The sequence below is a fragment of the Hippocampus zosterae genome, chromosome 8, assembly GCF_025434085.1.
Source record: "Hippocampus zosterae strain Florida chromosome 8, ASM2543408v3, whole genome shotgun sequence".
In the NCBI taxonomy this organism is placed as follows: domain Eukaryota; kingdom Metazoa; phylum Chordata; class Actinopteri; order Syngnathiformes; family Syngnathidae; genus Hippocampus; species Hippocampus zosterae.
Genome location: NC_067458.1, coordinates 16,226,396 through 16,250,749, shown reverse-complemented (window position 1 = coordinate 16,250,749; position 24,354 = coordinate 16,226,396). Strand labels below are relative to the sequence as shown.

The 24,354-nt window shown below is 41.8% G+C and overlaps 2 protein-coding genes across 6 annotated transcripts; one reads left to right on the top strand and one right to left on the bottom strand.

Moving 5' to 3' along the window:
- Window positions 1-118: 118 nt before the first annotated feature.
- Window positions 119-22,623, top strand: LOC127605401 (tropomyosin alpha-1 chain). 5 transcript variants are annotated; one of them, XM_052072888.1, is made up of 10 exons: window positions 119-271; window positions 451-623; window positions 1,918-2,043; window positions 16,319-16,452; window positions 17,383-17,500; window positions 17,576-17,646; window positions 17,933-18,008; window positions 18,164-18,226; window positions 18,757-18,826; window positions 21,643-22,623. In XM_052072888.1, the coding sequence occupies exons 1-10, from the start codon at window positions 253-255 to the stop codon at window positions 21,723-21,725; spliced, it is 933 nt and encodes a 310-aa protein (XP_051928848.1). In that variant the 5' UTR covers window positions 119-252; the 3' UTR covers window positions 21,726-22,623. The 5 variants fall into 5 exon arrangements, with proteins under 5 accessions (XP_051928848.1, XP_051928847.1, XP_051928846.1 ...); XM_052072887.1 differs by lacking the exons at window positions 119-271; window positions 21,643-22,623 and adding exons at window positions 317-337; window positions 19,613-19,790; XM_052072886.1 differs by lacking the exon at window positions 119-271 and adding an exon at window positions 320-337.
- On the bottom strand, window positions 21,867-24,333 carry LOC127605424 (40S ribosomal protein S27-like). Its single transcript, XM_052072928.1, has 4 exons — window positions 24,164-24,333; window positions 23,333-23,447; window positions 23,073-23,183; window positions 21,867-22,978 (listed from the first exon to the last, which is right to left on the bottom strand). The coding sequence occupies exons 1-4, from the start codon at window positions 24,167-24,169 to the stop codon at window positions 22,950-22,952; spliced, it is 261 nt and encodes an 86-aa protein (XP_051928888.1). The 5' UTR covers window positions 24,170-24,333; the 3' UTR covers window positions 21,867-22,949.
- Between the last annotated feature and the right edge of the window lie 21 nt (window positions 24,334-24,354).

Genomic DNA, 24,354 nt, shown 5'->3' with positions numbered 1-24,354 from the left:
TGTGCCTACAGCAAGTTCTCCCTCCTCCTCCCTCTCTCTTCTTCCTATTCATATGCTCTTGTTGGCTGGGGCAAAAGCGCCTTGTGCTGTCTCCTGCGCAGCACTTCTTCATGAAAGCACACCACCCCAAATAAGGACATCGTGCATGGGTGAAGGACCGAAGGAACTGAGCAGACCACGCCGTAACGGAACGCTCCCGGATGAGTGCTTTGATAACGTGAAGTGTGGGAGAGCGATAGTCGGGGAGATGTGATGGGGCGCCTGCGGAGTGGTGAGTGGAGACAAGGAGATATGGATATGGATATGGAAGGAGCAGGATTGGAGGACCTGTGGGCAGGTTTCGTGGCACTTTACATCACTCCCCATATAGAGCGTAACATCCCCTCAGCTCTAGCCCCAACCTCCTTCAATGCACTGACAAGAGCTCTCCTCGCCTCTCATACCACGCAGCGACCCGTGGAAGAAACCGTTCATCATCTCGCCAAGCCAGAGCCAAGCAAGCAGCCGCCATGGAGGCCATCAAGAAGAAGATGCAGATGCTGAAACTGGACAAGGAGAATGCCATCGACAGGGCGGAACAGGCAGAGACGGACAAGAAGGCGGCTGAGGACAAATGTAAACAGGTGGGTTTGTGAAGAGGACACATTGACGCATTTATTGGCACTTAAAGACGGTATTGATATAAAAAAAAAATTAAGACCTAATAAGGAATCTATTTGATACGATTAATGGTCAAAATATTTCCCTTCTGATCATAATGCAACAACATGAAGTGGCTGTTTTCCTTGCCACTTGTTGTTATGGTCAATCAGGGAAAAGGAGAAGAATAAACAATGTCACTTCTATCATTTCAAAAGGACTTTGATTTACAAATCAGGTGACTACTTTGGAACAAATGTTTATATTCTGCAATTGAAATATTCTTATAATCTCATTGCTGATGCAAAAGCACACAGCTCTTGAGGAGATCTTCTGAAAACACTTTTCTCATATATTTACATTCCCCGGTGTTCATTTACTCTATTAAAAGGCTTGGCATCGATCTACAGTATTTGCGAAGAGTAACCACTTACCGTGGCCAGGAAAAACAAAGATTACACCGACAAGTTAGGGGGTTTTTTTCTATGAATTTTTTTGCTTCATATATAATATCCAATAGGAACACAAAACAAATGAGGATCTTCAGAGAGCATCCTATCGAGCCCACTTGACAGGTGGATCCAATACAGAACACGCCTCATAAGCATGCAAGTCTTAAAGGGCCGCACACACGCTGTGCTGACAGGAAAGGGTGTCTGCTCGCCGATAACGGCACTAATTTTGCACACAGAAGTGGGGGGGGGGGGGGTGATTGTATGCTATAGCGGGAACACTTATCAGAGCATGAGCATGTGAAGGGCTAAGGAGTCGACGGCGAACTATTTAAAAGTACGCCAAGCATCTAGTTGTTGTATGGACATTTTCTTTCAAACAATGACCGTTTTGCTCAAGAGACAAAGTCAAAACGGATGCGACTTACCTGACTATGAGGCAGTAGAGCCAGACAATGTCTGCTAGCCAATCAGCACATAAGCATATATAAATGACATAAATTGGAATTAACGACAATTAAACAAAAGTGTATTACATAAGTGTTGTGCGTATGTCATTTGAATCATTTTCAATGGGCCTTTATTCATCTTTGGGCTTTGCAAACCTTTAAATCTATGAATGTGAGTGGAATGGTTGTTTGTCCATATGTAGCATGTGATTGGCTGGCGACCAGTCCAGGGTGTACCGACCTCCTGCCCAAAGTCAGCTGGAATAAGCTCCACTGATGAAGACAAGCAAGATTGAAAATGGATGGAGGAAAAATTGAGTCACTGCTCTGTAGCCAATATCAACATATTCGACTGAATTTCGTGCTTTCATCTACAGCTGGAAGAAGAGCTGCTTGACCTCCAAAAGAAAATGAAGCAGACAGAGGATGAATTGGATAAATTCTCCGAAGGCCTGAAGGACGCTCAGGAAAAACTGGAACTATCTGAGAAGAAAGCTGCAGATGTAAGTCAGCACACACGTATGCAGACGCACGCACTCGCAAAGTAGGGGTCAAATACCTTTCACATCACTCAAGTCGACTGACTTTCCCTTCATGTTAATAACTTGCTGACTCCACGCTTGAGTCACTGCAAAGCCCTATTGAGCAGTGTGCAGCCTGCTATTCCACAGCCGGACTCTGTAAGTGAGAGCCAGCTGTGGCTTCACTTTGATCCACTGTGACCGCTTTGGAGATCTTTAGACACTCTGCGCATTCCTGTGCAGCCACTCCTGAAAGATGAGCGCTCATTTCTACCAAGACACACACACAAACCACGTCAACAGTTCCTAGTTCAGTTACCCACACTCTCCTTTAAGTTCCTCCACCCTCTATCAAAGTCAATGGAAGTTGAAGCGGGCATATCTATACTATCCATCCATTTTCCGCTGCTCTTTTGGGTCGGAGCAGGAAAGACTTTCCTGTCTCTGACAACAGCCTCCGCCAGGAGGACCCAGGTCCTTTATAGGGTCTGCCACTCAGCCACTTTCCCGTTCGACATGTCTTGAACACATCAGTATTTTCACATGGCGGAAGGGATTAAGTATCCTTAGAAGTATATAGCTATATATCCCTTGTGGGGTGCTACAAGGAAAATCAGTCCAATGAGTTCAGTTTTCAGAGTTTGGAAGTGAGCGGTCCACATACTTGACTGGATCTCCTTTTAGTTGGGATGTGCTTTTTATTCTTTCTATGAATTCTTTGAATGTTTTTTCTCAAAGAACAATGGTGGTAAGAGACAAGGAAGGATATCCAATGGGCGTTACAATGAATTAATCGGACTCGCATTCTAAGCAGCAAAGACATGGGGCTTATCTTCATGCTCATTGAAAATCTAGCCCAAAGCGCAGTCTCATGCTTTCAGATGAACGCAGTTCACAGATTTATTTATGACTAGACTACCAATGCGGCAGAGTTGCCATGACAAGAAATGAAGCCACCGGCGGCCATTTTACATTGCCACTCACTAATTTCCATCCCGTTGTCATGTTATTATCTTCCTCTCATGCGAAAATGCCACAGTGTGTAGCGTGCGGTGGTACCGATAAATTTGGCAGATGATCTACAAGTACAGCTCATCGGTAAGATTGCAATTACACATTTTCTCTTATAAGGTTTATCTCAGAGCACGACCCAAACATTTGTCTGCATCATGTAGTCAGAACCATCGGGAAAAAAATTGCTTCGAAATGTAAACCTAGCCGTTGTGAGTCATAATTTAAGATACAAAAATAATCTGTCAAACTCCGAGCCATGCTAAAGTAGACTTGCACGAAAATCAAGCTAGTTTTTGTCCCCGAGCGCAAGGGCGCTGCTTACGAAAATAGAATTTGATGGGACTATCAGTTGGTATTGATCTTTTTTTTTAATTGGATCTTCACGCTCATTGTGTTGAGCCTTTGATTCCATCTCTTTCTGCTGTTTGATAAGGATACCCTTAAGTGTTAATTAAAAACCCTTAGTTGCTAACCCAATGGTCTAAATCAGCAGTCCCCAACTTCTTTTTTGCCACAAAACTATCACACACAGTCATAATTTGATATATAAATGCTTTATATAACCCATTACGCTGATTGTAGTTGTAAACCATCAGGGCCCTGCTCTTGTTTTTCCCCCAGTGAACCGGTCCCAGCTCTGGTTGTAATCTTTTTCTTTCACAAAATTCCAAAGGCATTTCTTTTTGGTGCTTGGGCTCCATGTGCCAAAGCAGTTTTAATGGTTTCATGCCTCATTTGTGAGCTTGTGACCACCTATTACGCAAAGTGGGTTCGGTGTGTGCAAGACAACTTGCAATAAATCGGCACCTCAAATCGGAATGTCAAAATTGTCTCCTCAATATTGCTTTCATTTCCTTGGATTTTGTCAGCTCTCATGTTCTCTCATTATTTGGCCAGTTCCCCTTTTTGAAGAAGCTTGTTTGGGTATTTTACTCATCAAAATCAGCACCTGGATTTCGAAATAAAATGAGAGAAAAACAATGATTTTGTTCAGACTCTGAACAAAAACTGAATCAGGTTGAATGACTGCCTGTGTCTTATATTGTGTTGTATTATTTTGTTATTTTGACTTCAAGATGGCGCCGTGTTAGTGGCTGCCTTTACAGCAGCTCCTATATTTTGTTCTTCTATGTCTTCCTTTCATAACTTTGCTGCTGTAAATTGGGAATTTCTCCATTGTGAGACTAATAAAGGTTTTCTTGTCTTATCCTATCTTATGCGAACAGGCACCAAATGGCCTGTGGCTCAGAACAAGTCTGTAGCCCATTCGTGGGCAAACTATTGGTTAAATAAATTGACCCCAATCAAAATGAAATAGTAGGTTGACTTATATTGCATACAAAGTAATCTTCAAAATATTGAATTACATCTTGTTTGGCCGCAGCATGATTTTTTTTTGGGGGGGGGGGTGTAATAAATCACATCATTGGCAGCTTTACAGAGCAAATGACAGAGGTGACAAATCCAAGCATGCAAGTCTTTATTAGGGAGCCATCATACACAACATGGCCCGTCCCAGACTCGTATCACGGGTAGGCGGTCATTCATGTCAGACTTCTGAGTAAAAACATTCTTGAGAAAGAAGCGTAGTAGACACTGTTGGAGGATATCCCAGGGAAATGCAGTGTAGCAGGACACACAAAGCAAAGGGAAGTGTGTCAGTGAGTCACGCTGGATTAAGCGGCAACTCTGTTTAAATAAATGCAGAATAGTTCTTGGAGCCCGTTGTGTTTCAAGAGCGATCAAAAGTCATGTGCATGGTTTCAAATGTCTAGTCACAGAATCTTTCGGTCACTTATTTGGTCATGTCATACCCTATTTGGTACACAGACGGCCCACTGAGACGGCAGACTAATGAGTTAGATCTGCCTTGACAAAAATCTAAACGTTCTCTTTTGATTGGTATGCATTTGATAATATTTTTTATTACTGTTGTTCCATTTTGCATTTCATCATACTGCCGCAAGAAAACCGTTTTCAGTATGAATCTGTGCAGTTGGAAACTACAGCCACCATAATAAAAATACCATTTTATTATGTGATCCGCCGGCAGCGCGGATCACTAGTTAGTACATCGGCCTCAGAGTGCAGGGTTCAATTCCAGCTCCGGTTTTCCTGTATGTAGTTTGCAGGTTCTCCCAGTGCACCAGCATGTGTTTTCTCCGTGTACTCCGGTTTCAGGCAGGCAGGCAGGCAAATGGAACACTCTAAATTGTCGCGAGGTGTGATTGTGAGCGTGAAGACAGCTGGGATAGGCCCCAGTACGCTCTTGACCCTCCTGAGGCTAAATGGATTTGAAAATGGATGGATCAATAAATACCTCTTTGGAACCGTTTCCCCCTATGACCATTTTCCCCCTTGAGCTTAAGAATTGTTAATCAGACGTGCTAACTTCTCTCCGTTCTGCCTCCAGACGCCTTCACTTTGCATATTGGTTCAGCATTGGTGCAATTGTGCACTAGTTATCTTTGTGAAGACATAATTCGATTGTACAGGCACACCTACTGGCAAGTCAAGCAGCCGTGCCTCCCATCCCGGTATCAGTCGCAGAAAAGGTTGAGAAAAGATGCGGCAGCACCGAATAGACACGGTTAGGCTAATGGTAACAGCAGTGAAAACAAATACTTTTTCAGGGCACTGTGACGGGAGAAGACTTGGGCGGGCGGGGGGGCTACTCTGGAATGTCAGGAATGTAGCAAAGGCAAACAGAAGAACCAGCACTCCTGTCTCCAATGAAATCTACGCTTCCAGCATTTCCGTTGCAAATCAGACGAGGGGTCCTCTTATGCTACTGGCCTCTTGAAGCATCCTTTTGATGTACACACTTGAACATCATTTGCCAAGTATCACACGCACAAAAAGAAACACAATCACAGGAGTGATGAAAAAAAAGCTGCACGATTAGCCTTAGTTCATCATTGACGTGCTCACTGAACTGAGGTCTCACAATGAGCTCATACATGGAGTGACTTTAAATCAATTGAGCAATAGCTGTAATATTAGTGTGTGTTATTTTGCTATGATGTGCTTTTGCTTTATTATATGCAAATGTTTTTTTTCTCAAATGGTCTGCAACGGAAAAAGTACATATGGTGTTATGGTTAAATTAACCAGTGATGGCTTATATGACTCGCACCGTTCATTTGCAATCTGGTTAACATCTGCTGCTCTGTCTCAGATTATCTAAAAGTCTCCATGAAACCAAAAAGTCTCTAGATTTGTTGATAGTTGTTGGGAGGCGGTTGTATGGGCAGGGTGGTGGTGGGGGGGGGGGGGGGGGTGTTGCAGTTGTCGCTTGCTGAACCATGGTCATCATAGTAATGCAGGCTAAATTTAAGTTTTATTAAGACACCTATAGAACTATGTGAAATGACATCGTAGTCTTTTCGATCAACTAACCTCACGGGATCGACCCTTACCGCCGCGCGCAAGCGCACACACACACACGCGCACGCCATGATGAGAAACAGCCTGAAATGGAGGCATGCGACGCACTTTTGCAGCCTGTTAACTATCGTAGCTCACACGTACCATTTTAAAGTGCTTCCCTGGGCCCTCCTAGATTCCTATTCTTTGCTCGTGCCCTCGGTGAATTGAACACGAAGCAAACTCTGAATGAGAATCATGACGATAAAAGATATAGCGCAACAGCTCTGATCACAAGCTGCAATTGCAAACTGCTGAGCGCTAACAACTTCCGGTGATGTAATCACGCGCCACTGTAAATTTAAGGTTTACCTGCTTTATTTAATGTTTTTAATATTTTTTTGTGAAAATGAGACTGAAAAGATTATTAGTGTGCAGTGTATATTAACACAAAAAATATATTACTGAGATGTACAAACACACAAAAATGGTTGGGTTTTTTTCTTATCGACACTCCTCGGATCTACTTGGGACCTGTCTTAGATCTACCGGTAGATCAGGATCTACCTAATGGGCACCCCTGCTCTATTGCATAATGCATAATGTATATCCGGTTATTTCCTTTACAAACCAGTGATCCCATCACAGTCACAGAAATCAACTTTTTTTACACATCCCCAGACGCAACCTTTAGGCTCCGCCTCCTGTGAGCTCACCATCCAATCACGGCTCTCCTCCGATGGCCTCCAATGTGACTCTCTCCTCCACTCACTCTGCTTTCATTTATCCCTCCAAGTGTCCGGACCAAAACCCCCAAAACGGCTACATTCCGGAGGACTACTTATCTTTTTTCCCCCCTCCCGTCTCGACGCTTTTCTGCCTCTATTGAATCCTCCCCACCAAAAGAAACATTCCTACTTCCTGATTTTATCACTCATCGTTTTTGTTGAACGTCTCCGGTGTCGAGACTTTGGTTGGACCTCTTTTTTTTAATGCTCATTCAAAATTTCAAGTCAAGTGTTTTTAAGTAGTCCTTTAAAAAAACGACCCACACAAACAGGCGCTTTTTGGCATCCTTTCCTCTTCCGTCCACGTGTAGTGTAAAGTTAAGTGTTAAAATTGGTCGACAATGGCAGGTTTGAACTCTCTGGATGCTGTCAAGCGGAAGATCCAGTGTTTGCAGCAGCAGGCGGACGACGCCGAGGACCGGGCTCAGGTCCTGCAGAGGGAGCTGGACAGCGAACGAGAGCTTCGGGAGAAAGTGAGACAATCAAGTTCTTGTCCTGTTTCCCCGCGTTTATGTCGCAGTAAGGATGGTTATTTTTAGCTCTTGGTTTATAACGCGTCGTGGCGTACCGTTCGGCGATCGGTTTGGTTCCGTTATTCGGTACAGTAAAGGCCAAGAATATAACAGTGTCTTTGATTGGTTACCGGGTGTGATTGTGGCACAATGCAAGGCGTTGGTCCCTTTCTAGAGGGGGGGAAAAAAGTTTCGATTCTTGCGTGTCTTTACGCATGCGCAATGCAGCTTCGTGCTCAGGCCGCTCAAACCTCATACATGAAATTTTCCATTTCTTCTTTTATCAATGAGCATTTTTAAAGAAAGCGTAATGCCTACGTCATCACTTCAGTGAAGTGCATACGTGCTAAGTTATAGCAAATAAAACAAATTATGCATTTTCAACAAATGTGCACATTTTAAACACACGTGAGGAGCAAGTTTATTTTTTATCAAGAGTCTTCTTCAGTAGCTACAGAATTGCCTGAATTATCCATCGGATGGCTGAGTGATCAAAGGATTTCATGAGCCATTCACAATTAGACTGTAAAAGTCTGTGTGTGTACTTAGACTTGTATGACTTATGTAGTAGATATGTTACTGGCAGGGTCAACCAGTTAGACTCTTGGGCCCCCGGGACCGACAAACGTACTGTGCCGCAATGGCACCTGCCTGGCCTAGCATCCTCTGCCAGGGCTTTGTTACTAGAGCACGGCTGCCTCGGCTAGACCTGAGCTGGGCATTGGGCTCTGTCAAGAAACTGTCTTGCTGGACGGTCCTCTGCCGCAACTTCTTCGCCATCTAAGCAAGGTTATCATCCATTTTGCAGAGTATAATTAGCAGTTGGATAAAAGTGTTGTTAAGTCAAGTCAAGTCAACAGTATTTATAGAGCACTTTCAAACAGCCATCGCTGCATACAAAGTGCTGTACACGGAGCGATTTAACATACACAATAAACAGTAAGACCTTATAGTTGCCCCACATGACTGACAGGGCTCCTACTGGGAATGTAGACTTGTATGTGAGGCCAGTGAAGTGGTACTGATGTCACCGATATTAGCACTTTAAAATATGCTAAATTTGGCCTTTTTTCAGATTTTTAAAAAAATACACATAACACTAGACAAACCAATGACATTCAATGGCCAATTTTTGATGCTCTTACTTCTCAGGTGGAAATCTAAACAAATACACAAGGACAAAGTATTGTAAAATAGTCCAACGTACTGCCTGTAATTAATATATTTATTGTTATAAGCGTTAAGTAGATTTTTTTTCATTGTTTTTTTTTTTAATTCGCCAATTAATTGGTTCTTAATGATATGACCAGTGAGAAGGGACCTTTTGGCTATAAAAATATAGGGGATGATTTGATGAAAAGGCCTGCCTGGCCTTACTTACATCAAAGTAGTGCATTCTAATTTCTCTCATTATTTGACGTGACTAATTAATCATCACAATATAATGAAACATGAAATGCAGTTTGATATGGTATTTTCAGGACAAAGATATTGTCCTCCTTTATGCTCATGTAGTTGAATGGAGCATCCTGTTGTGTCGTGGAGTGCTCCGATCCCATATGTGAAGAATTAGGACAACCTGAAGTTATTATCTGGCACAAAAGCGCTTTCGGTGGTGCACAGGGAGATCAAAAGGGAAGCATTGCTGAGTGTGTTCATGTCATGACTCATTGTTTCACAACAGGGACACAAGAGACAAAGGCGGCATTTCTAGCTATACTAGATAATATTATACTGCCTCTTTGTTACTTTTACTTTCTGCGTTTTTTAGAAACGTTAATATCTACTGTTGCAGTGATGTCTGAAATTTGATGTGGTTGCGTTTGTCTTGCTGTTAAACTGCTTGAAGATCTACATGAAGTTAGCTGTTGGTTTTGTGACTTGAAGCTGCATTTTGTTTACCATAAAGTACACATGCTTGAGTAACCATGGCTGCCCTGCCCAGGATGTCGCCTGCCAAATCTGGCCTGCACTTCCTGTGTCACTATGGGCCCAGTCTCACAGGAAGACAAAGTATGTGCAATGCACTGTGGGTTTAGTACCCCTCAAAAAATGGCCGTCATCTCTTGCTCTCTGTCTCCGATGTTCCGCTGAAGAAAAAAAAATGCTGCAACTGGAAAGATCCAGTTTTATTCCACACATTCATCTTCCCTTTTCAACACTTGCCAGCCGTCAGGCTTGAGATTTGGTAGTGATAAACACAGTTGTCATATTGAAGCGACTGGTGGCTTCTTCAAGTCGACGGATGGTTCCGTTTAAGCGGGATGATGTCATTTAGGGCAGCTTATTAGATTTTGCGCAATTTGTCATATTTCAATCAGTCATGTTTTTCTTTTCCCCCCACCATTCATAAATGCAACTGATTATTTTTGCCAGTGGCATTTTAACCCTTTCATGAACCTGTAATGATGTCCACTGTAGTAACCGGTGTCCCTGAAAGGGTTAATTTGCTCCGACTTTGTTCAGAACGCTAGCTTACTGTTTTATTGTCAGGCTGCCATTTGTTGTCATGGCGCAATGCTAATAACATTACATTGACTCCAAAGTTGAATACAGTCCACTCTGTGACAATGGTCGACTTCCAGTCTCTTCAGATTTTGATTTTCCAGATTTTCAATCTGTTTCAATCGGAATGAATCGGTTTCAACTACTGACAAACGGACAAGTGCTAGCTAGCCAGTCGGCAACTTGTGGCTACCATTAACTGCTAATTTAGCACTGCAGGCTACGGGTAAAAGGCTAATACACGACACCAATCACAGTAGATTTGAGAGGAAGGGTAACAAAGAAAACAGGAAGTAGAACAGTAGCCAAAATAAAACCACTGACTTAAACAGAAACAACAATTCTCTTCTGTCAATGAAGAAAAGCCAAAGATATTGTGATGCAGAGTTAATCCAGTGAAAATTCTACCTGGGTGTCAAGTTTAGAATGTGTGTACAGTTTCCACTGTACTACACATTTTGAAGATTTTGGAGTGTATAGAACTGTTGAATACAGTGGCTCCATAGCACTCTTGCTCACTTTTATAACAATTCCAGTTATTCTTGTGACCATCAATCATTTACGCCCAAGAATATGCATAAGTGGGTAGAAGAATGCCGGTCTTTTCCATCGTTAGCATAACTTTCCTCACTGCTTGGCGTGTATAAATTGAAGTTGTCATCACATCTGCTATGGCGGGCTTCTGCTCCTCTCACACTCGACATTCTGTGGAAAGAATGACTTCCTGGTTGCTGTGTTTTCTTTGGAATTTCTCCCAGGGACTAGCTCAACTTTCCAAATATAACTCATATTGTTTGCGTATCGTCAGCGGCAGGCCTACTGGCGAACACTCCCACGTCGGTGGCTTTGTGGCAGCGAGATAATTATGTGATTATGCCAACCAAGACTGTGTGATTTAGTCGAAATGATCTGTGCAGTCTGTGCCAGCACAAGCCGGAATTACTCTGAAGCTTGAAGATGTTTTTAGCTGACCGGATTGGTTGAGTGACCAAGACGAGTGATACAGATGTATACAAAAAAATAACGACCAAACAACAAATGGCAATGTTGCTACTGCGCAAATGAAACAACTTGTATCAAGAGTGGAATTTTTTATTTTTTTTTAACAGTGCCTTGTCAAAGTAGAAAGCAACCCTACTACATTGAATTGCATTAAAATGTGTTCATGTTTCATCGCAAACCTCACACTGACACAATTTAAACTTTTTTTTTTTTAATTCGGATGCCAATTGCCTTTGGTGCAAATTTTCCAGAGTACCTCCAGAACTCAATGAGGCTTCAAAACCCATTGCTAACTAACTGCTTGCAATGTTCCACAGTCTAATTTGTCTACACCGTTTACAGAACCTGGATCCAAATTACCCCTCGTGACGGGCAGTAGTATTTAGTCAGTGGCCAAGAGAGGCATGTAAAAGGTTTTATGACTGGCTTGTTTACTTGACTAGGGGACCGTTAAAAAGCCTGACCTCTATTTATGGATAGCCCACACAATATAAAGCTGTTTTTCTGAATTCAACTGTAAAATCATCTCATAGATCAATTGTAGGAAACACCACTCCGAGACAAGTTACGAGTAAATTTAGGGGGGCCCATAATGTGACCATTGCATACAAGGAGCTTTCATTGATTTTGGGATAAAAACAAACAAACAAAAAATTCTTCTGGGATCAAACTTTTATCAACCTAAATTTATATCAACTGTAAACGTGATGCTTCAGTCGTCTCACCCCTTCCACACAACTCCCCGGCGCATTTGGTTTTCCAGGTTCGACTCACACTTATTCACGTATTGGGTAGGGAGCAATTGTGTCAGGAATAACTTCCACTGAACCACAGCGACGTTGTGTCGCTCATTAGCCCAGTGCCCTCAAATCAGCTCGAAATTAGATTCATGTCTGGCTCGTCCTTGATTTGTTCTTCGTAAAAGTCCCTTCAAAACTGCGTATCTGGACACTGTATCTTTTAAGGTCAATCCTGCAGGCTCTGGACCGTATCCAAATGACAGATTTGTGTATGGACAGCAGTGATTTCAAGACGCTTTCGTACATTCCTGCTTGGTCATTGGTAGTTATACACGAAGACGAGTAAGTGTCTCGTCGTTTGTTCACCACAGTTCCAGTTTCATGATGATTTAGTCAATAAGGAGGGGTACTTCCAGATACTGGAAAGTACATAGTGGGTGCTGTGGAAGAAAAAAAAAAGATCTGCTTGTAAAGGAAATGAAAGGCTGTTTGGAAGCTGACCCGTTTCATTATTGAATGCAGTTTTATACAATAGAAGAATCGACCAGAACTTTATTCGTCTTGCAATGAGTAGAGAACAGCAGCACACGAGTAAGAGTAATAACCGTGTTAACAGTCCTACTTTGGCTTAGAAGTGCCCCAAGTTACACATTTTTTGAATTACGAGATGACGCTAGGTCAATTTATTTCATTTTGTTAGTTTTACGAGCGAGTTATAGAATGCTGCACTGATTTAGACGCAGATTTCAATGTGAACAAAAGCAGCCAAAAAATAAATAAAAATCAGCAGCGTTGTATGTGGTGAACTATACACGGGTTCACATTTCTGTGAATACCGCGCATGCAGTTTGAACTGAAAGTAGCAATATTAACATGAAAGAAAAATATAGAAACAATTGTCAGTTTCATAGAAATCTGATCACATTGCACCAATTTGTAACTTTGATCTGGTGGAGTTGATCACTTTGGCCTTGTGTTAGCGTGTTGCGTGACAACTGACACCGTTCTGACCCGTAGCGACCTTGCAATTATGTCTGTGTTTGAGAGGAGGTGGCGCTTGTTTGAATGAGTGTTTGTAGTGTGTATGTCTGGAAGTGCGCTCGTGCGTCGAGTCGAGTTGACCTAAAGCTCATGAAAAGCCTGTTTGTTTGTGCTCCGACGGCGTTCGTCGTTGCGCACAATTCCGGAGGTAGGAGGTCATTTCTGTTATTTCAGGTTTCCACCCAAGTTCTGTTCTCTTGAGCCAGATGTGCTGTCGACAGACATCAGCCCGCTCAAAGTAGATTTGACAGTGTTGAGCCGATTCTGTGCTTTTCATTCACCCCATGGTGGGTTCGGTTTTCGTCTCTTATCAGCTGTGAACTGTTTTAACAAATGTCAGCTTTGATTCGCCAGACATTTCCTGCCTGATGTGAGTAGGTGCCGCCGGCAGCAGCGAAGCGGAGTTGGACCCTGGGAAATAGAAAGACAGAGAGAGAAATTGTGAGGTGGAAAGACTTTCCAGTCGACTAAAACAGCACAGGGAGCAGATGGATACATTTGCGTTGCTTTCAAGAGGAAACCATGCCTTCATTTCCTGAAATATCCGACTGACCCAGTGACGGGTTGACACTACACTTACAGCACTCCTAAATTCCCGCGGTGCATATTTGCTCCCAAAGTGGTGCAGACTTCGGCTTTCATTTTCAAGAGTTTCTACCAAAGTAGCATCCAGTGGTTTTCGTCATATCCTTCTTTAAGTTACTGGACATAACAATTAGGAAGCTTTTTCCTGGAGACCATGTTTCTATTCCAGCTGCTTGTGTGTGTGCAGAATAGAGGTCAGCATTTTTGGCAGGGTTGAGTCAACGATTATTAGCAATATCCGAGATCCCAACGTTGGGTGAAAATCAAACCCTTTTTTTCCCCCAGCTTATTTCGAGACGGCATTTCAGTCCTCAAAAGTTGAAGGGTTGATCCATCCATTTTCTAATTCGCTTTATCCTCACAAGGGTTGCTGGAGCCCATCCCAGCTGTCTTTGGGCAGTTGGCGGAGTACACCCTGACCTGGTTGCCAGCCAATCGTAGGGCACACATAGACAAACAACTATTCGCGCTCACACTCACACCTAGGGACAATTTGGAGTGTTCCATTACCCTTGCATGCATGTTTTTGGAATGTGGGAGGAAACCGGAGTGCCCGGAGAATACCCTCACAGGCACGAGAAGATGCAAACTCCACACAGGAAGGCTGGAGCCGGAATCGAACCCTGCACTTCTGTACTGTGAAGCCGCCAATGTGCAAACCAGTCAACCACCATGCCGCCCTTGAAGGGTTCAACCATTTTCTAACCATTGAACCGTTTCATTGTCAATGGCCGGGCACATTTGGTGTGAATTGATCCCTTACCAGCTACACGAAGGTCTGCCGTGTAAATGGCCATGACGATTGGTGAAACAACTTCACTGCTCAATTAATGCAGTGACACTCTTGATCGTCGTTTCATCCACTTTCCCAGTCATGTACATAGGATACCCGTGTTTACGATGATACCAATTTATGCGGTTATGAATCTAATAACTCATACTAGTACTTGCTGTTATTGTGTTTTATTTTTAGGTCGTATAAGTTTTTCACACAAATATTGACTATAATATTTACTTTCCTACTGCAATAGAGTAGGTAAGTGACAGACTATGGCGTATTGTGATATATTTGCAAATTCGGATTACATTCAGAACTACGTCATAATACCCCAGTACATGAAGAAATCCAGACATCTGGTGGATACACCGCGGGGGTCCACCACAATATATTTTGAGGGCTTCTTTCAATTTTCTTCTTTTCTTCCCTGCTTTCAATTTTGCTCCATGTCTAAAGCAATGACATGGCCACCGCTGATCCGAGAGAAAAGCACCCTGGCTCGCTCTAGATCTGACTTCTGGACAGCATGATGAGCTTAATGAGTCACTGACCTACTAACTTCTGTCCTACAACCGAACACAGAATCGTGTTTGTCTAAGAAACTGCCAGCTGCTCTTTTTCCAGAGTCTAAAGTTCATTTTTAGTGCTTGAGCTTTCGGAAACGCTCATTTTATGAGGGTGTCACATTGAGCAGAATGTTTTGGAGTTGTCCCATAGTGGAGGTCTTTTTCTAATCGCAGGGGATAGGGACCCAGCCATGCCTTATAAATGCCACATGACGGTGGCAAAAGTGAGATTATTCACCGCATACAAAGATAAGATATCCTTTATTTGTCCCACACTGGGGAAATTTACAGCCTCCAGCAGCAAGAATGTAGGTAGAAAGAAGAAAGAAGAAAAAAAAACAACAAATAAAAAATGGATAAATCCGAGTGCTACTTACAATTGTCTTTCACATCATTTAATTATTATTATAGTTGTTATTTTTATTCAGCAGCCTGACAGCAGTCGGTAGGAACGAGCGTCGGTATCTCTCCTTGTTGCAGCGCGGGTGTAACAGTCTCTGGCTGAAGGAGCTACCTTCAAAGAGGTTAATCAATGGGATTGATTATCTTGCATACCAGCCAAAGTAACACGTAAGCACAAACTGACGTGACAATTCACAATTTCACACACGGGCAAACAAATATGCACATTAGCACTGTACACAAATGCTTGAAGTAATTGAACTCAGCTTTTGACTTTTACACACAACGATAAATGTTGCGGAATAAAGGCAAATTACCAAAAATGATGGACTATTCGTACAATCTGAAGAAATAGAGAAACATACTTTTGCATTGAGCAGTAGACAAGTTAGAGTGGTACCTCTTTAATGCTTTAGATAACATTTATGTCTGAATTTGGAGGGAATTGAAACGGATTAGGGCATTTACATGGAAAACGCGTCCCTACTTACAACATTTTCTAGTTAAGAAATTTCTTCCAGAACCAATTAATTTCATAAATGGACATATCATTTTATATTCAAGAAGTGCCAACAGCACAAAACATGTTGAACGCAGAAAAAAAATACAACAACAAAAAACTCACTATCAGTTATATAAACACACCACCAAGCACAAAAACAGCGAATAGACGATATTTTCAGCAAATAACGGAGGATATATGAACATACTATGGCAATGAATTTGTACGCTTTCATATTATTGCTCTGTCTAGATAAGAAAAGTGAAGATGCAGGTCCTTTTTTTCTGTTTGATGGTCTTTATCAAGCTGTGGAGTTTTCTCAACCTTTCCTGTTTGTGCCATTTCCACCTCTTCCTGTTTAATTGAGGAGGGGAGGGGGGGCACCCATCTTGGATGAGTTAAAGTTGAATGAATGAATGACTAAATGTGTCTTCCCCGTTTCCTGTGCTCTTTCAGGCGGAGGGTGATGTCGCGGCTCTGAACCGTCGCATCCAGCTGGTGGAGGAGGAGTTGGACCGGGCCCAGGAGAGGCTGGCCACAGCGCTGCAGAAACTAGAGGAGGCTGAGAAGGCTGCAGATGAGAGCGAGAGGTTAGCTGGTTTCTCCCTAATGATACATGCCGTTTGGATGCGGCGGCATTGATGTTCCCTTCGCGTTTCCTATTACCCCGTATGCAAGTACATTGATACTCTGATGGGATACTTCCTCTTGCAATGCAAATGTTACCATTGCTAGTATTGCAATCGTATAGGTAGAGCATTAGCATAAAATCACACGCATGCAGTATCTGTGCCCGATGAACGATTGACAGTTGTGCATGTTTGCTTCTATGATATGTTGAAATGTATATAACTACCTGTATTTCAGATTCAATTCTTTATTAACCCTTTCAGGTTGCAGGGTGCATGAAAGGGCAAACATTGGACATTTGATTTAAATAAACTCGAACTACTAAATGGATCGATGTGTGTATATACTGTACATAGAAATAGGAAAGATACAATTATGGATGCTAAAACCACAACTAGAAGGCTAAACCTCAAAGCGGGTCAATGAGCTAACCAGTTACTACGAGCAGCTAAGTCATTATGATTTTAGTTTACAATGTGAACGTTAAAATAATTTTCACATCAGAAGTGAATTGTTTTGAAATATTTAACCCGTCTTATCTTTCGTAGTCTTATCTGGTTGTCTGGGATGTACAGAATAACGCAGATTTCACTTCAGTTTGCTAGCGCGTGTTAGCCTAATGACAAAACGAGGCTCTTCGCCAAAATGGAACTACAAGATAGTCAAACGCAGTTTGCTCTTTTTGTTTATTTATATGCCTTTTGTTTAGATAGCATAAAGGCTGTGGGATTAATTCAATCTTGTAAGTACGTACTACACCCCGTAAAGTCTTTGGGAAACAAGCACCGTCATTTCAGTTTCATCGAATATCTCCTGAAGAATCTGTTGAAAACATCTTCCGTTTTTAAACCGCCTTCATGTTTTACCAACCGTTCCCTGTGTCCCTTTAGAGGAATGAAGGTGATCGAAACCCGAGCGATGAAGGACGAGGAGAAGATGGAGATTCAGGAGATGCAGCTGAAGGAGGCAAAGCACATCGCCGAGGAGGCCGACCGCAAATACGAAGAGGTCAGAATATTGTCTTTTGAGTATTCAAAGAGCGAGATTTGAAGAGGCTTAAGATTCCTGTTATTGTTTCTCCAGGTGGCTCGCAAGCTAGTGATCCTGGAATTAGATCTGGAGCGAGCCGAGGAGAGGGCCGAGCTCTCAGAATGGTAAAAAAATAAAAATAAATGAAAATGTTGAGGTGCAGTTAAGGACAATATTTCAGTTTGTTCGTACTCTACCCCAATAGAGCTGGAATGTAACAATCAAGATGTGATTGAAGTGAAGTCTATGTTCTGTGCAATTTAAGAATTACTGTCATTTTATGGAGAGCAACTCTCAAGACTAAAAAGTATTTGAGCAAATTAACAAAGTTGTTTGTTTTAAAAATATTTGTCTTTTGACGAAAATCCTTCGTAGTCAGTGGGGTTCAAGTCGATGTGAATGTTTCCACAGTAAAGCCGGCGACCTGGAGGAGGAGCTGAAAAATGTGACAAACAACCTGAAGTCCTTAGAAGCCCAATCGGAGAAGGTGAGGAAGTCACATCAGAGTTGAAATGTGTTCTTTTTTGGTTTCTATGTCTGTAAGACAAAATATATCATCACCGACAGTCACAGTGGAAAGATGACTAACTGCCGTGTTGGGTAATAATCTCGTGTGTGTGTGTGTGTTGTGTTTGTCAATAGTACTCAGAAAAGGAGGACAAGTACGAGGAGGAGATCAAAATTCTCACTGACAAACTGAAGGAGGTGCGTTTTTTGATCTATTCATTCCCATCTAAAAAATATATTTGCATGGGTGAAATAAGTGTCAGATTTTATGATTAAATATTTTTAAAATTCAGTCTCTAACCCTTTCATGCACCCTGTAACCTGATAAGCTGCCCACTGTAGCAGCCGCTGCCCCTGAAAGAGCTAATTCAGCGTTTTCAAGCACTTTTAGCATCTGATTACCAATTGTTTCATCATCTCACAGTAAATTTTATTAGTCTTCGTATGTGTCGTGGTAATAGATCTTGATCCACGGTCCAGTCCAGAAATGCTATCTCTGTCTTCCATTTTGAAGACGTTGCCGTTTGATAACACGGTACATATGCAGTGTCATAAATCATTTGAGGACATCCCGTTGATTACATTCTGTTCTTCCGTGATCGTCGCTTTCCAGTTTTATTTCTCGGGCGAACAACCCTAAAATGACACTCTTCAAATCAAAAACCTGGGGATCAGCAGCGTCCCATTCACTGTGTTTTGTAATCGCCCCTTATCTGTGTTCCCATCAGGCTGAAACTCGTGCAGAGTTTGCAGAGAGGTCAGTGGCCAAACTGGAAAAGTCGATTGATGACCTGGAAGGTACGAGTTTAATTTTGTCGCACTGTGTACAAAAATGTCGACAACACAAAGGAAAATATCATTTGCACCTTGTTGCATTGAGTACAGAGCGTGTTTAAAGTTGTCAACTATTGTGTGAGATACTGGATATCTCCGAGATGGTGTCCCATTTCACGATCACTATCCGGAAACTGAAAATAACATGGCCTCCATCAAAATATTGCCAATGGGGAAAATGGCCGTCACGAGGAGGGAAGAAACAGAATGTGTTGAAATGTTGACCGTTAATAGTCATTGTGCCAATAATAACTCTTTCAACACATTATTAGCGAGCGCAGATTACGGTACGCGCTTCCAGCCATGTTGCTAGGCAGAATTCACTGCGCACCGCCAATTTTCTCACATGATCCAATGAAAAGAAAAATGCAGGTCACTCCTACTTTGAGGTTTTTGCCGTCCCACCCAACAGAGAGCTGTCGCCGTCAGTCATTTTTCCTCAGTTGAGTGGGTGTGGAGCGACCACCAAGTGGGTGATCGGGAATGATAAATATTGAATCTCATATCTTGACTTATATTGGATTCGTTTTATTGTGTTTATTGTGTCAAGCTTTTCCAAATGTCCATCGAGTATTTTTACTGAGAAAAGGGCAAGCATTCAGTCATTCCATCCTTCATGTTTTTCTTGCTGACCTCTTTTTTTTTCCCCCCTCTCCCTCTGTCTTCTCCTGCCTGCCTGCCTGCGTCTCGCTCTGCTTTTTTTCCGGCTCTGCTCTCCTCGACACCCGCCTGTACTTGCCGCCCATCCAGATGAGCTCTACGCTCAGAAGCTGAAGTACAAAGCCATTAGTGAGGAGCTGGACCATGCCCTCAATGACATGACGTCTCTGTAGAAGCGCTTGACTATTTCTCGTGCCCAATTCATCTTTTCAGCGTGCCTTCTGTCCATCTTCCCAACTCCTAATTAAAAGCTTCGTTTTCCTTCGTAGCCGCTCGTGTCTTCTCCATCATTCATGCTTGCGTGTTCGTGTACAACGGCACCCAGCGACATCATTTACGCTATTTCACATTCTTGTGCAAGTGCCGCTGTGCCTCAGGTGAGACTTTGTGTGACTGCAGTTCTTTTTCCCCTTTGACCTGATTTTGTCGGTTTGATCAACACTGTACTGGTCACAACATTACATCTGCACGGGCTAACAACGTTTAATTGAAGAGATTCCTTCAAATAAATCAATAATAAATATAAGATGCAGTTGTGATAAAGCCTAGTTTTTATCCACCCTTTCAAAGATCAATTCATTGAACAGTGTAATTAATTATTCATGTGGTTGTGGTTTTATTAGGTACTCAGGAGGCATAAACCATGACAAACTTTTTTTTTTTCCGGAAAGCATTAGTGTGCAAGTAATTACACTTGAGTCGGTGAGTCCGGAGTACACAATTGTGGTTTTGGCGGTGACTCCTATTTGAGGTTTTTACGAATGAAGCTTCAAATTTTCATGCGTCTCCTTGAGGTGCGCGAAGACGAGACATTTTTTTTTTTGGGGTTCGTTGAGAAATCCTAACTTTTTAGAACGTATAACATCTTTCAAAACGTTATTTCCAGTCATAAACGTGGAAACTAAAGCGGAAAGGTTCGTGAAACTAATTTGACCCACTTTTTAAAAAAAGAATTTCACCTCATTTAGCGAAACCTTAAGAGTCTACGTATACAGTATCAGAGCCGACTCTCAGTATGATGCAGTGCTGCTCTACATCACTACAGTACAACCACACTAATGCACATAATGTTGAACTTGATACCTCAAACTGAGCGTTGTTACTTGTTTCAATACCCCCTGCCCCTGCCCCCCCCCCCCCCCCCCCAAAAAAAGCTTCACTTTTCTGATCTGGAGTGTAATTGCAATAATCACATTTAATAGCACAATAGAACAGCAAATGTTCTCTTGCGGTTTAAGTTTTGTACAGAATAAAAACATGTGTAACAAAAGTACTGTTAAAAGAACAACTGACTCAACTTGGTTCTTAATTTATCTGCTAAAGTGGAAAAAAAACCCAAATTTTGAGACACATAAAATAATACTACAAAAAATTAACCATTTGTTCTCTCTCTCTCTCTCTGTACCCCAAACACGATAGCTTAACTCTGCATTTTAAACCATCCAAAAATTTCTTACAATAGGTATGCTCATATTGTGAACCGAGTAACAAAAAAAAAAGTAAAATTAGCCAACCAATGACAACAACTGAAAAAATACTACTCGTATTTTTTTTAATTTTATTTATTGATTGATCTGGATTTGGCAGACGTTTTGAATGTCAGGGTGTGGTGATTTCAAATCAGTTTGCAATGTGTTGAAAAGTCTCATAACTTTGACCTGTTCAAATGCAGTGCAAAGGGGTTGGATAAGGATTTATTCCACATAAAGACTAAATTGCGTGACTCTGTTGAGTAACTGAATGCCCTATAATGATTATTTGAGGAACCATGGTGTGTAAAGACCACATGTTTCATACAGTTCTTTCTATTTGATCCCGTTTACTGGTTCGGGGAAACCAAATATTGTGGCTGGTTAGTCAAACGATTATTTGTGCATATTTTGCCATTCCCTGCCCCCCACCCCCACCAGCAAAGGCATCTGCTGTTGGTTGCATGATAAGCACATCATTGTGGTTGGGATTGTCTGCATGTTGCACCACTTACCCCAAAATGGTGTCTTGGAAGCAAAACTTTGTCGCGACAAAAGCCACATTGCGGAATTAATAATCACACTTGTATGCTTAGTTGCATTTCACAATAGCGGAGGGTTCACCGTGTCTATTTTTCTTTGCCTTTGCAGAAAAATTGTCACATGCCAAAGAGGAAAATCTGGACATGCATCAAGTCCTGGACCAGACCCTGCAGGAACTAAACAGCTTATAAACGTGCGCGCGCGCGCGCGCACACACACACACACACACACGGATGAGATATAACATTCCATAAATGTTCAACTCCATTCCACAGCATTCCTTGAGTAAGACGGGATTAACTTGATGTCGCTTGATCTTCTTTTCATCATCATCATTATATATATATTTTTTATATAAAATGCAATTTTGGAAGTTAAACACACAGATACTCTGAAACTGCACAAATTGCCTCCCAGCAATTTATTTTGACCACTTTAAATAGAAACTTTTCAGTTTTGCTTTGCCCCCATCCAGCCACACCTCCCAAACGAGGAAGAAGCACAAATGGAAGTTTACTCAATGGCAGCATGAATATGCAGCGACACCCAGTGGTGAAATGCAGCTAGTGAACACAAGCAGTAACCTTGTGTCAGTCCAGTCCAACACAGCACCCAATTGTGTTTCAGAATAGGCATTTTTTTTTTCTTTAAGGTCTGGTACAATACAGTTAATTTAAACCGTATTACGTTATTGCCGATGAGTTAATTTTCCATTTAAAAAAATCTTACTTGTGTAAAATTGCAATAATGTAGCCAATATTTAGATTTAATATGCAAGTGTAACCCCCAAACCACTGGAAGCATTGTCAAATAAGTTCAGCCACGGATCATTACTGTATATACATAATGTTAGGTGCAGTACAGACTCTTTTTTGTGTGCGTTATTTTTATCACTTCTTAATGCCGAGGGAACTTTCAAAACCAAAGAAAACTCACACCATGCACAATAAATTGTCAACACCATTTTTTAATGTCATCTCATGCCAGAGCCAATTAAAATAGCCTCCAATTGTGATTAAATACATATTTGAAGTATTTCATAAATCAAATCCCATCCATGTCACCGAATAAATGTTTTACAAAACGTTGTCTGATTTGACTTTTTGGGGGGTGCATTCCAATGATGTGTGATGGTTTTACAACAAAAAACATTTCATTTGAGGTATTTTGCCATGAGTATATGAATGTTTCTCGACATTTTTAGGAAACTGAATGTGAATCATGGACGTGCAGCGCACGGTAGATGACAAGTCTGGTGTTGAATTTTTTTTTCAAGCACATGTATTAAATCACGCCATGATTTAATAAGCAGGTATCGTGGGCTGAAGTTGTCAGACCAGTGCATCTGTCGCCGTTGACACACTCAAGTTCATCCGTGATTCTGCCAGTCAGGGTGTGTGCTGCCACATTTCCTCTCAATGATATTTCCTCCTGAAGGCGCATCCTGGATGGCCAAGAGACATTCTCAAAAACACAGGTGTCAAACTCAAGGCCCGGGGGCCAGATGTGACCCCAGACATTTCACAAATCTCACCCACCCATAGTTAGTTTGCATTTCCCTCCACGGGGCCTGCAGAGGATTATTGAGCAGCCAGCACAGGACACCACTGACTGAGCATGGCTGTAGATGGTAGTGATCTTGTAGCAGCCTAGTATTTAAAGGAGACATATGAAAGATTGACTTTTTATCGTTCGTATACAAAGAGTGTGGTTTCTAGAGCACCTGCCCACCCGTCAAATGTGAAATCAAAGAATGACGTTTTTAGTTCTCAACCTGTCTGAAGTGATACAGCCTTACCCATGCATTTGACATCCATGAAGTAGCTATTCGGCGACTGCACCAGACGCTTCTTCTTGTGCCTCCTCTTCTCCTCATCAAAGGAAGGGTACATCAGGTCCCGAACTCTTTGTTTCTGAAACATACATTGAATACACGAATGTAAATTCTTCATCTTCTCTTCTTACGCTCTCATGTGACATCCCCTCACGTGTCGCGAAAAAGTAACTTTTTTAATGATAGGTTGGTGGTGCTAATCTCTAACCTATTCTTGAAGGGAACGTTTTGACAAGCCATAGGTCACACTAGGCTTCCCTAAAATCTTGTGAGTTACATTTCAGTGAGCTTTTGAATGAGTAATTCTACTTGCCTACTTCTACTTGTTCTATACTTTTGGAGAAAGCAATACAGTACCTAAAAATGCCTCGAAGTGACAGTATGATTCCACAAACAGCTTCCTATTGCCACTCAATCGGAATCAAACCAGGAATGTGCCTTGGCACACCTTATTTTATAATCAATACGCAAAACATAAGACTTATGCTATGATTTATCACTTATTCAGTAGTCATAAGACTTGTTTCTTATCAAGCACACAAAATGAAGTTTGACTTTTATTGAACGCAGTACATGGGCAAGCCCGGACAAGTCCAAGTATCATTGTCGACCACTGATACAGTATTGTCAAATATTTAATAAAAATCGTTTTTTTAAAATCTTTGTCGATCATGTTTTGTATTCACTTTTTAAATCTGGAGAAAAATGTGATTTTTTTCCCCCTCCATATTTATTTTTGCTAGTCGGTAAATAATAAAATCAAATATAAAGTAAGAAGAGGAATATCTTACTTACAGCCATTTTGCTCAAATGACACGATTTCTTCACTTCTTCCAAGAAAAAAGAGAAATTTACATTTGAAAAAATTGCAATTTTCAACTGTGCCTCCTTGGACACAGTTTGCTGTTGGTTCAATTAAGAATTCTGTTTTGTGTACCGGAGCTGGTGGAGCAGGCGGAGTTGGCTCTTGCCATCGAGGAGACAAA

What these genes read in the sequence shown, in the direction of transcription:
- LOC127605401 (XM_052072888.1), top strand. An exon ending in AGGGCCGAGCTCTCAGAATG is followed by an intron (nt 17,647 to 17,932) that starts GTAAAAAAATAA and finishes ATGTTTCCACAG; the next exon opens with TAAAGCCGGCGACCTGGAGG. An exon ending in TCACTGACAAACTGAAGGAG is followed by an intron (nt 18,227 to 18,756) that starts GTGCGTTTTTTG and finishes TGTTCCCATCAG; the next exon opens with GCTGAAACTCGTGCAGAGTT.
- LOC127605424 (XM_052072928.1), bottom strand. An exon ending in CATGGATGTCAAATGCATGG is followed by an intron (nt 23,184 to 23,332) that starts GTAAGGCTGTAT and finishes TTTAAATACTAG; the next exon opens with GCTGCTACAAGATCACTACC. An exon ending in GAAATGCAAACTAACTATGG is followed by an intron (nt 22,979 to 23,072) that starts GTGGGTGAGATT and finishes TTGGCCATCCAG; the next exon opens with GATGCGCCTTCAGGAGGAAA.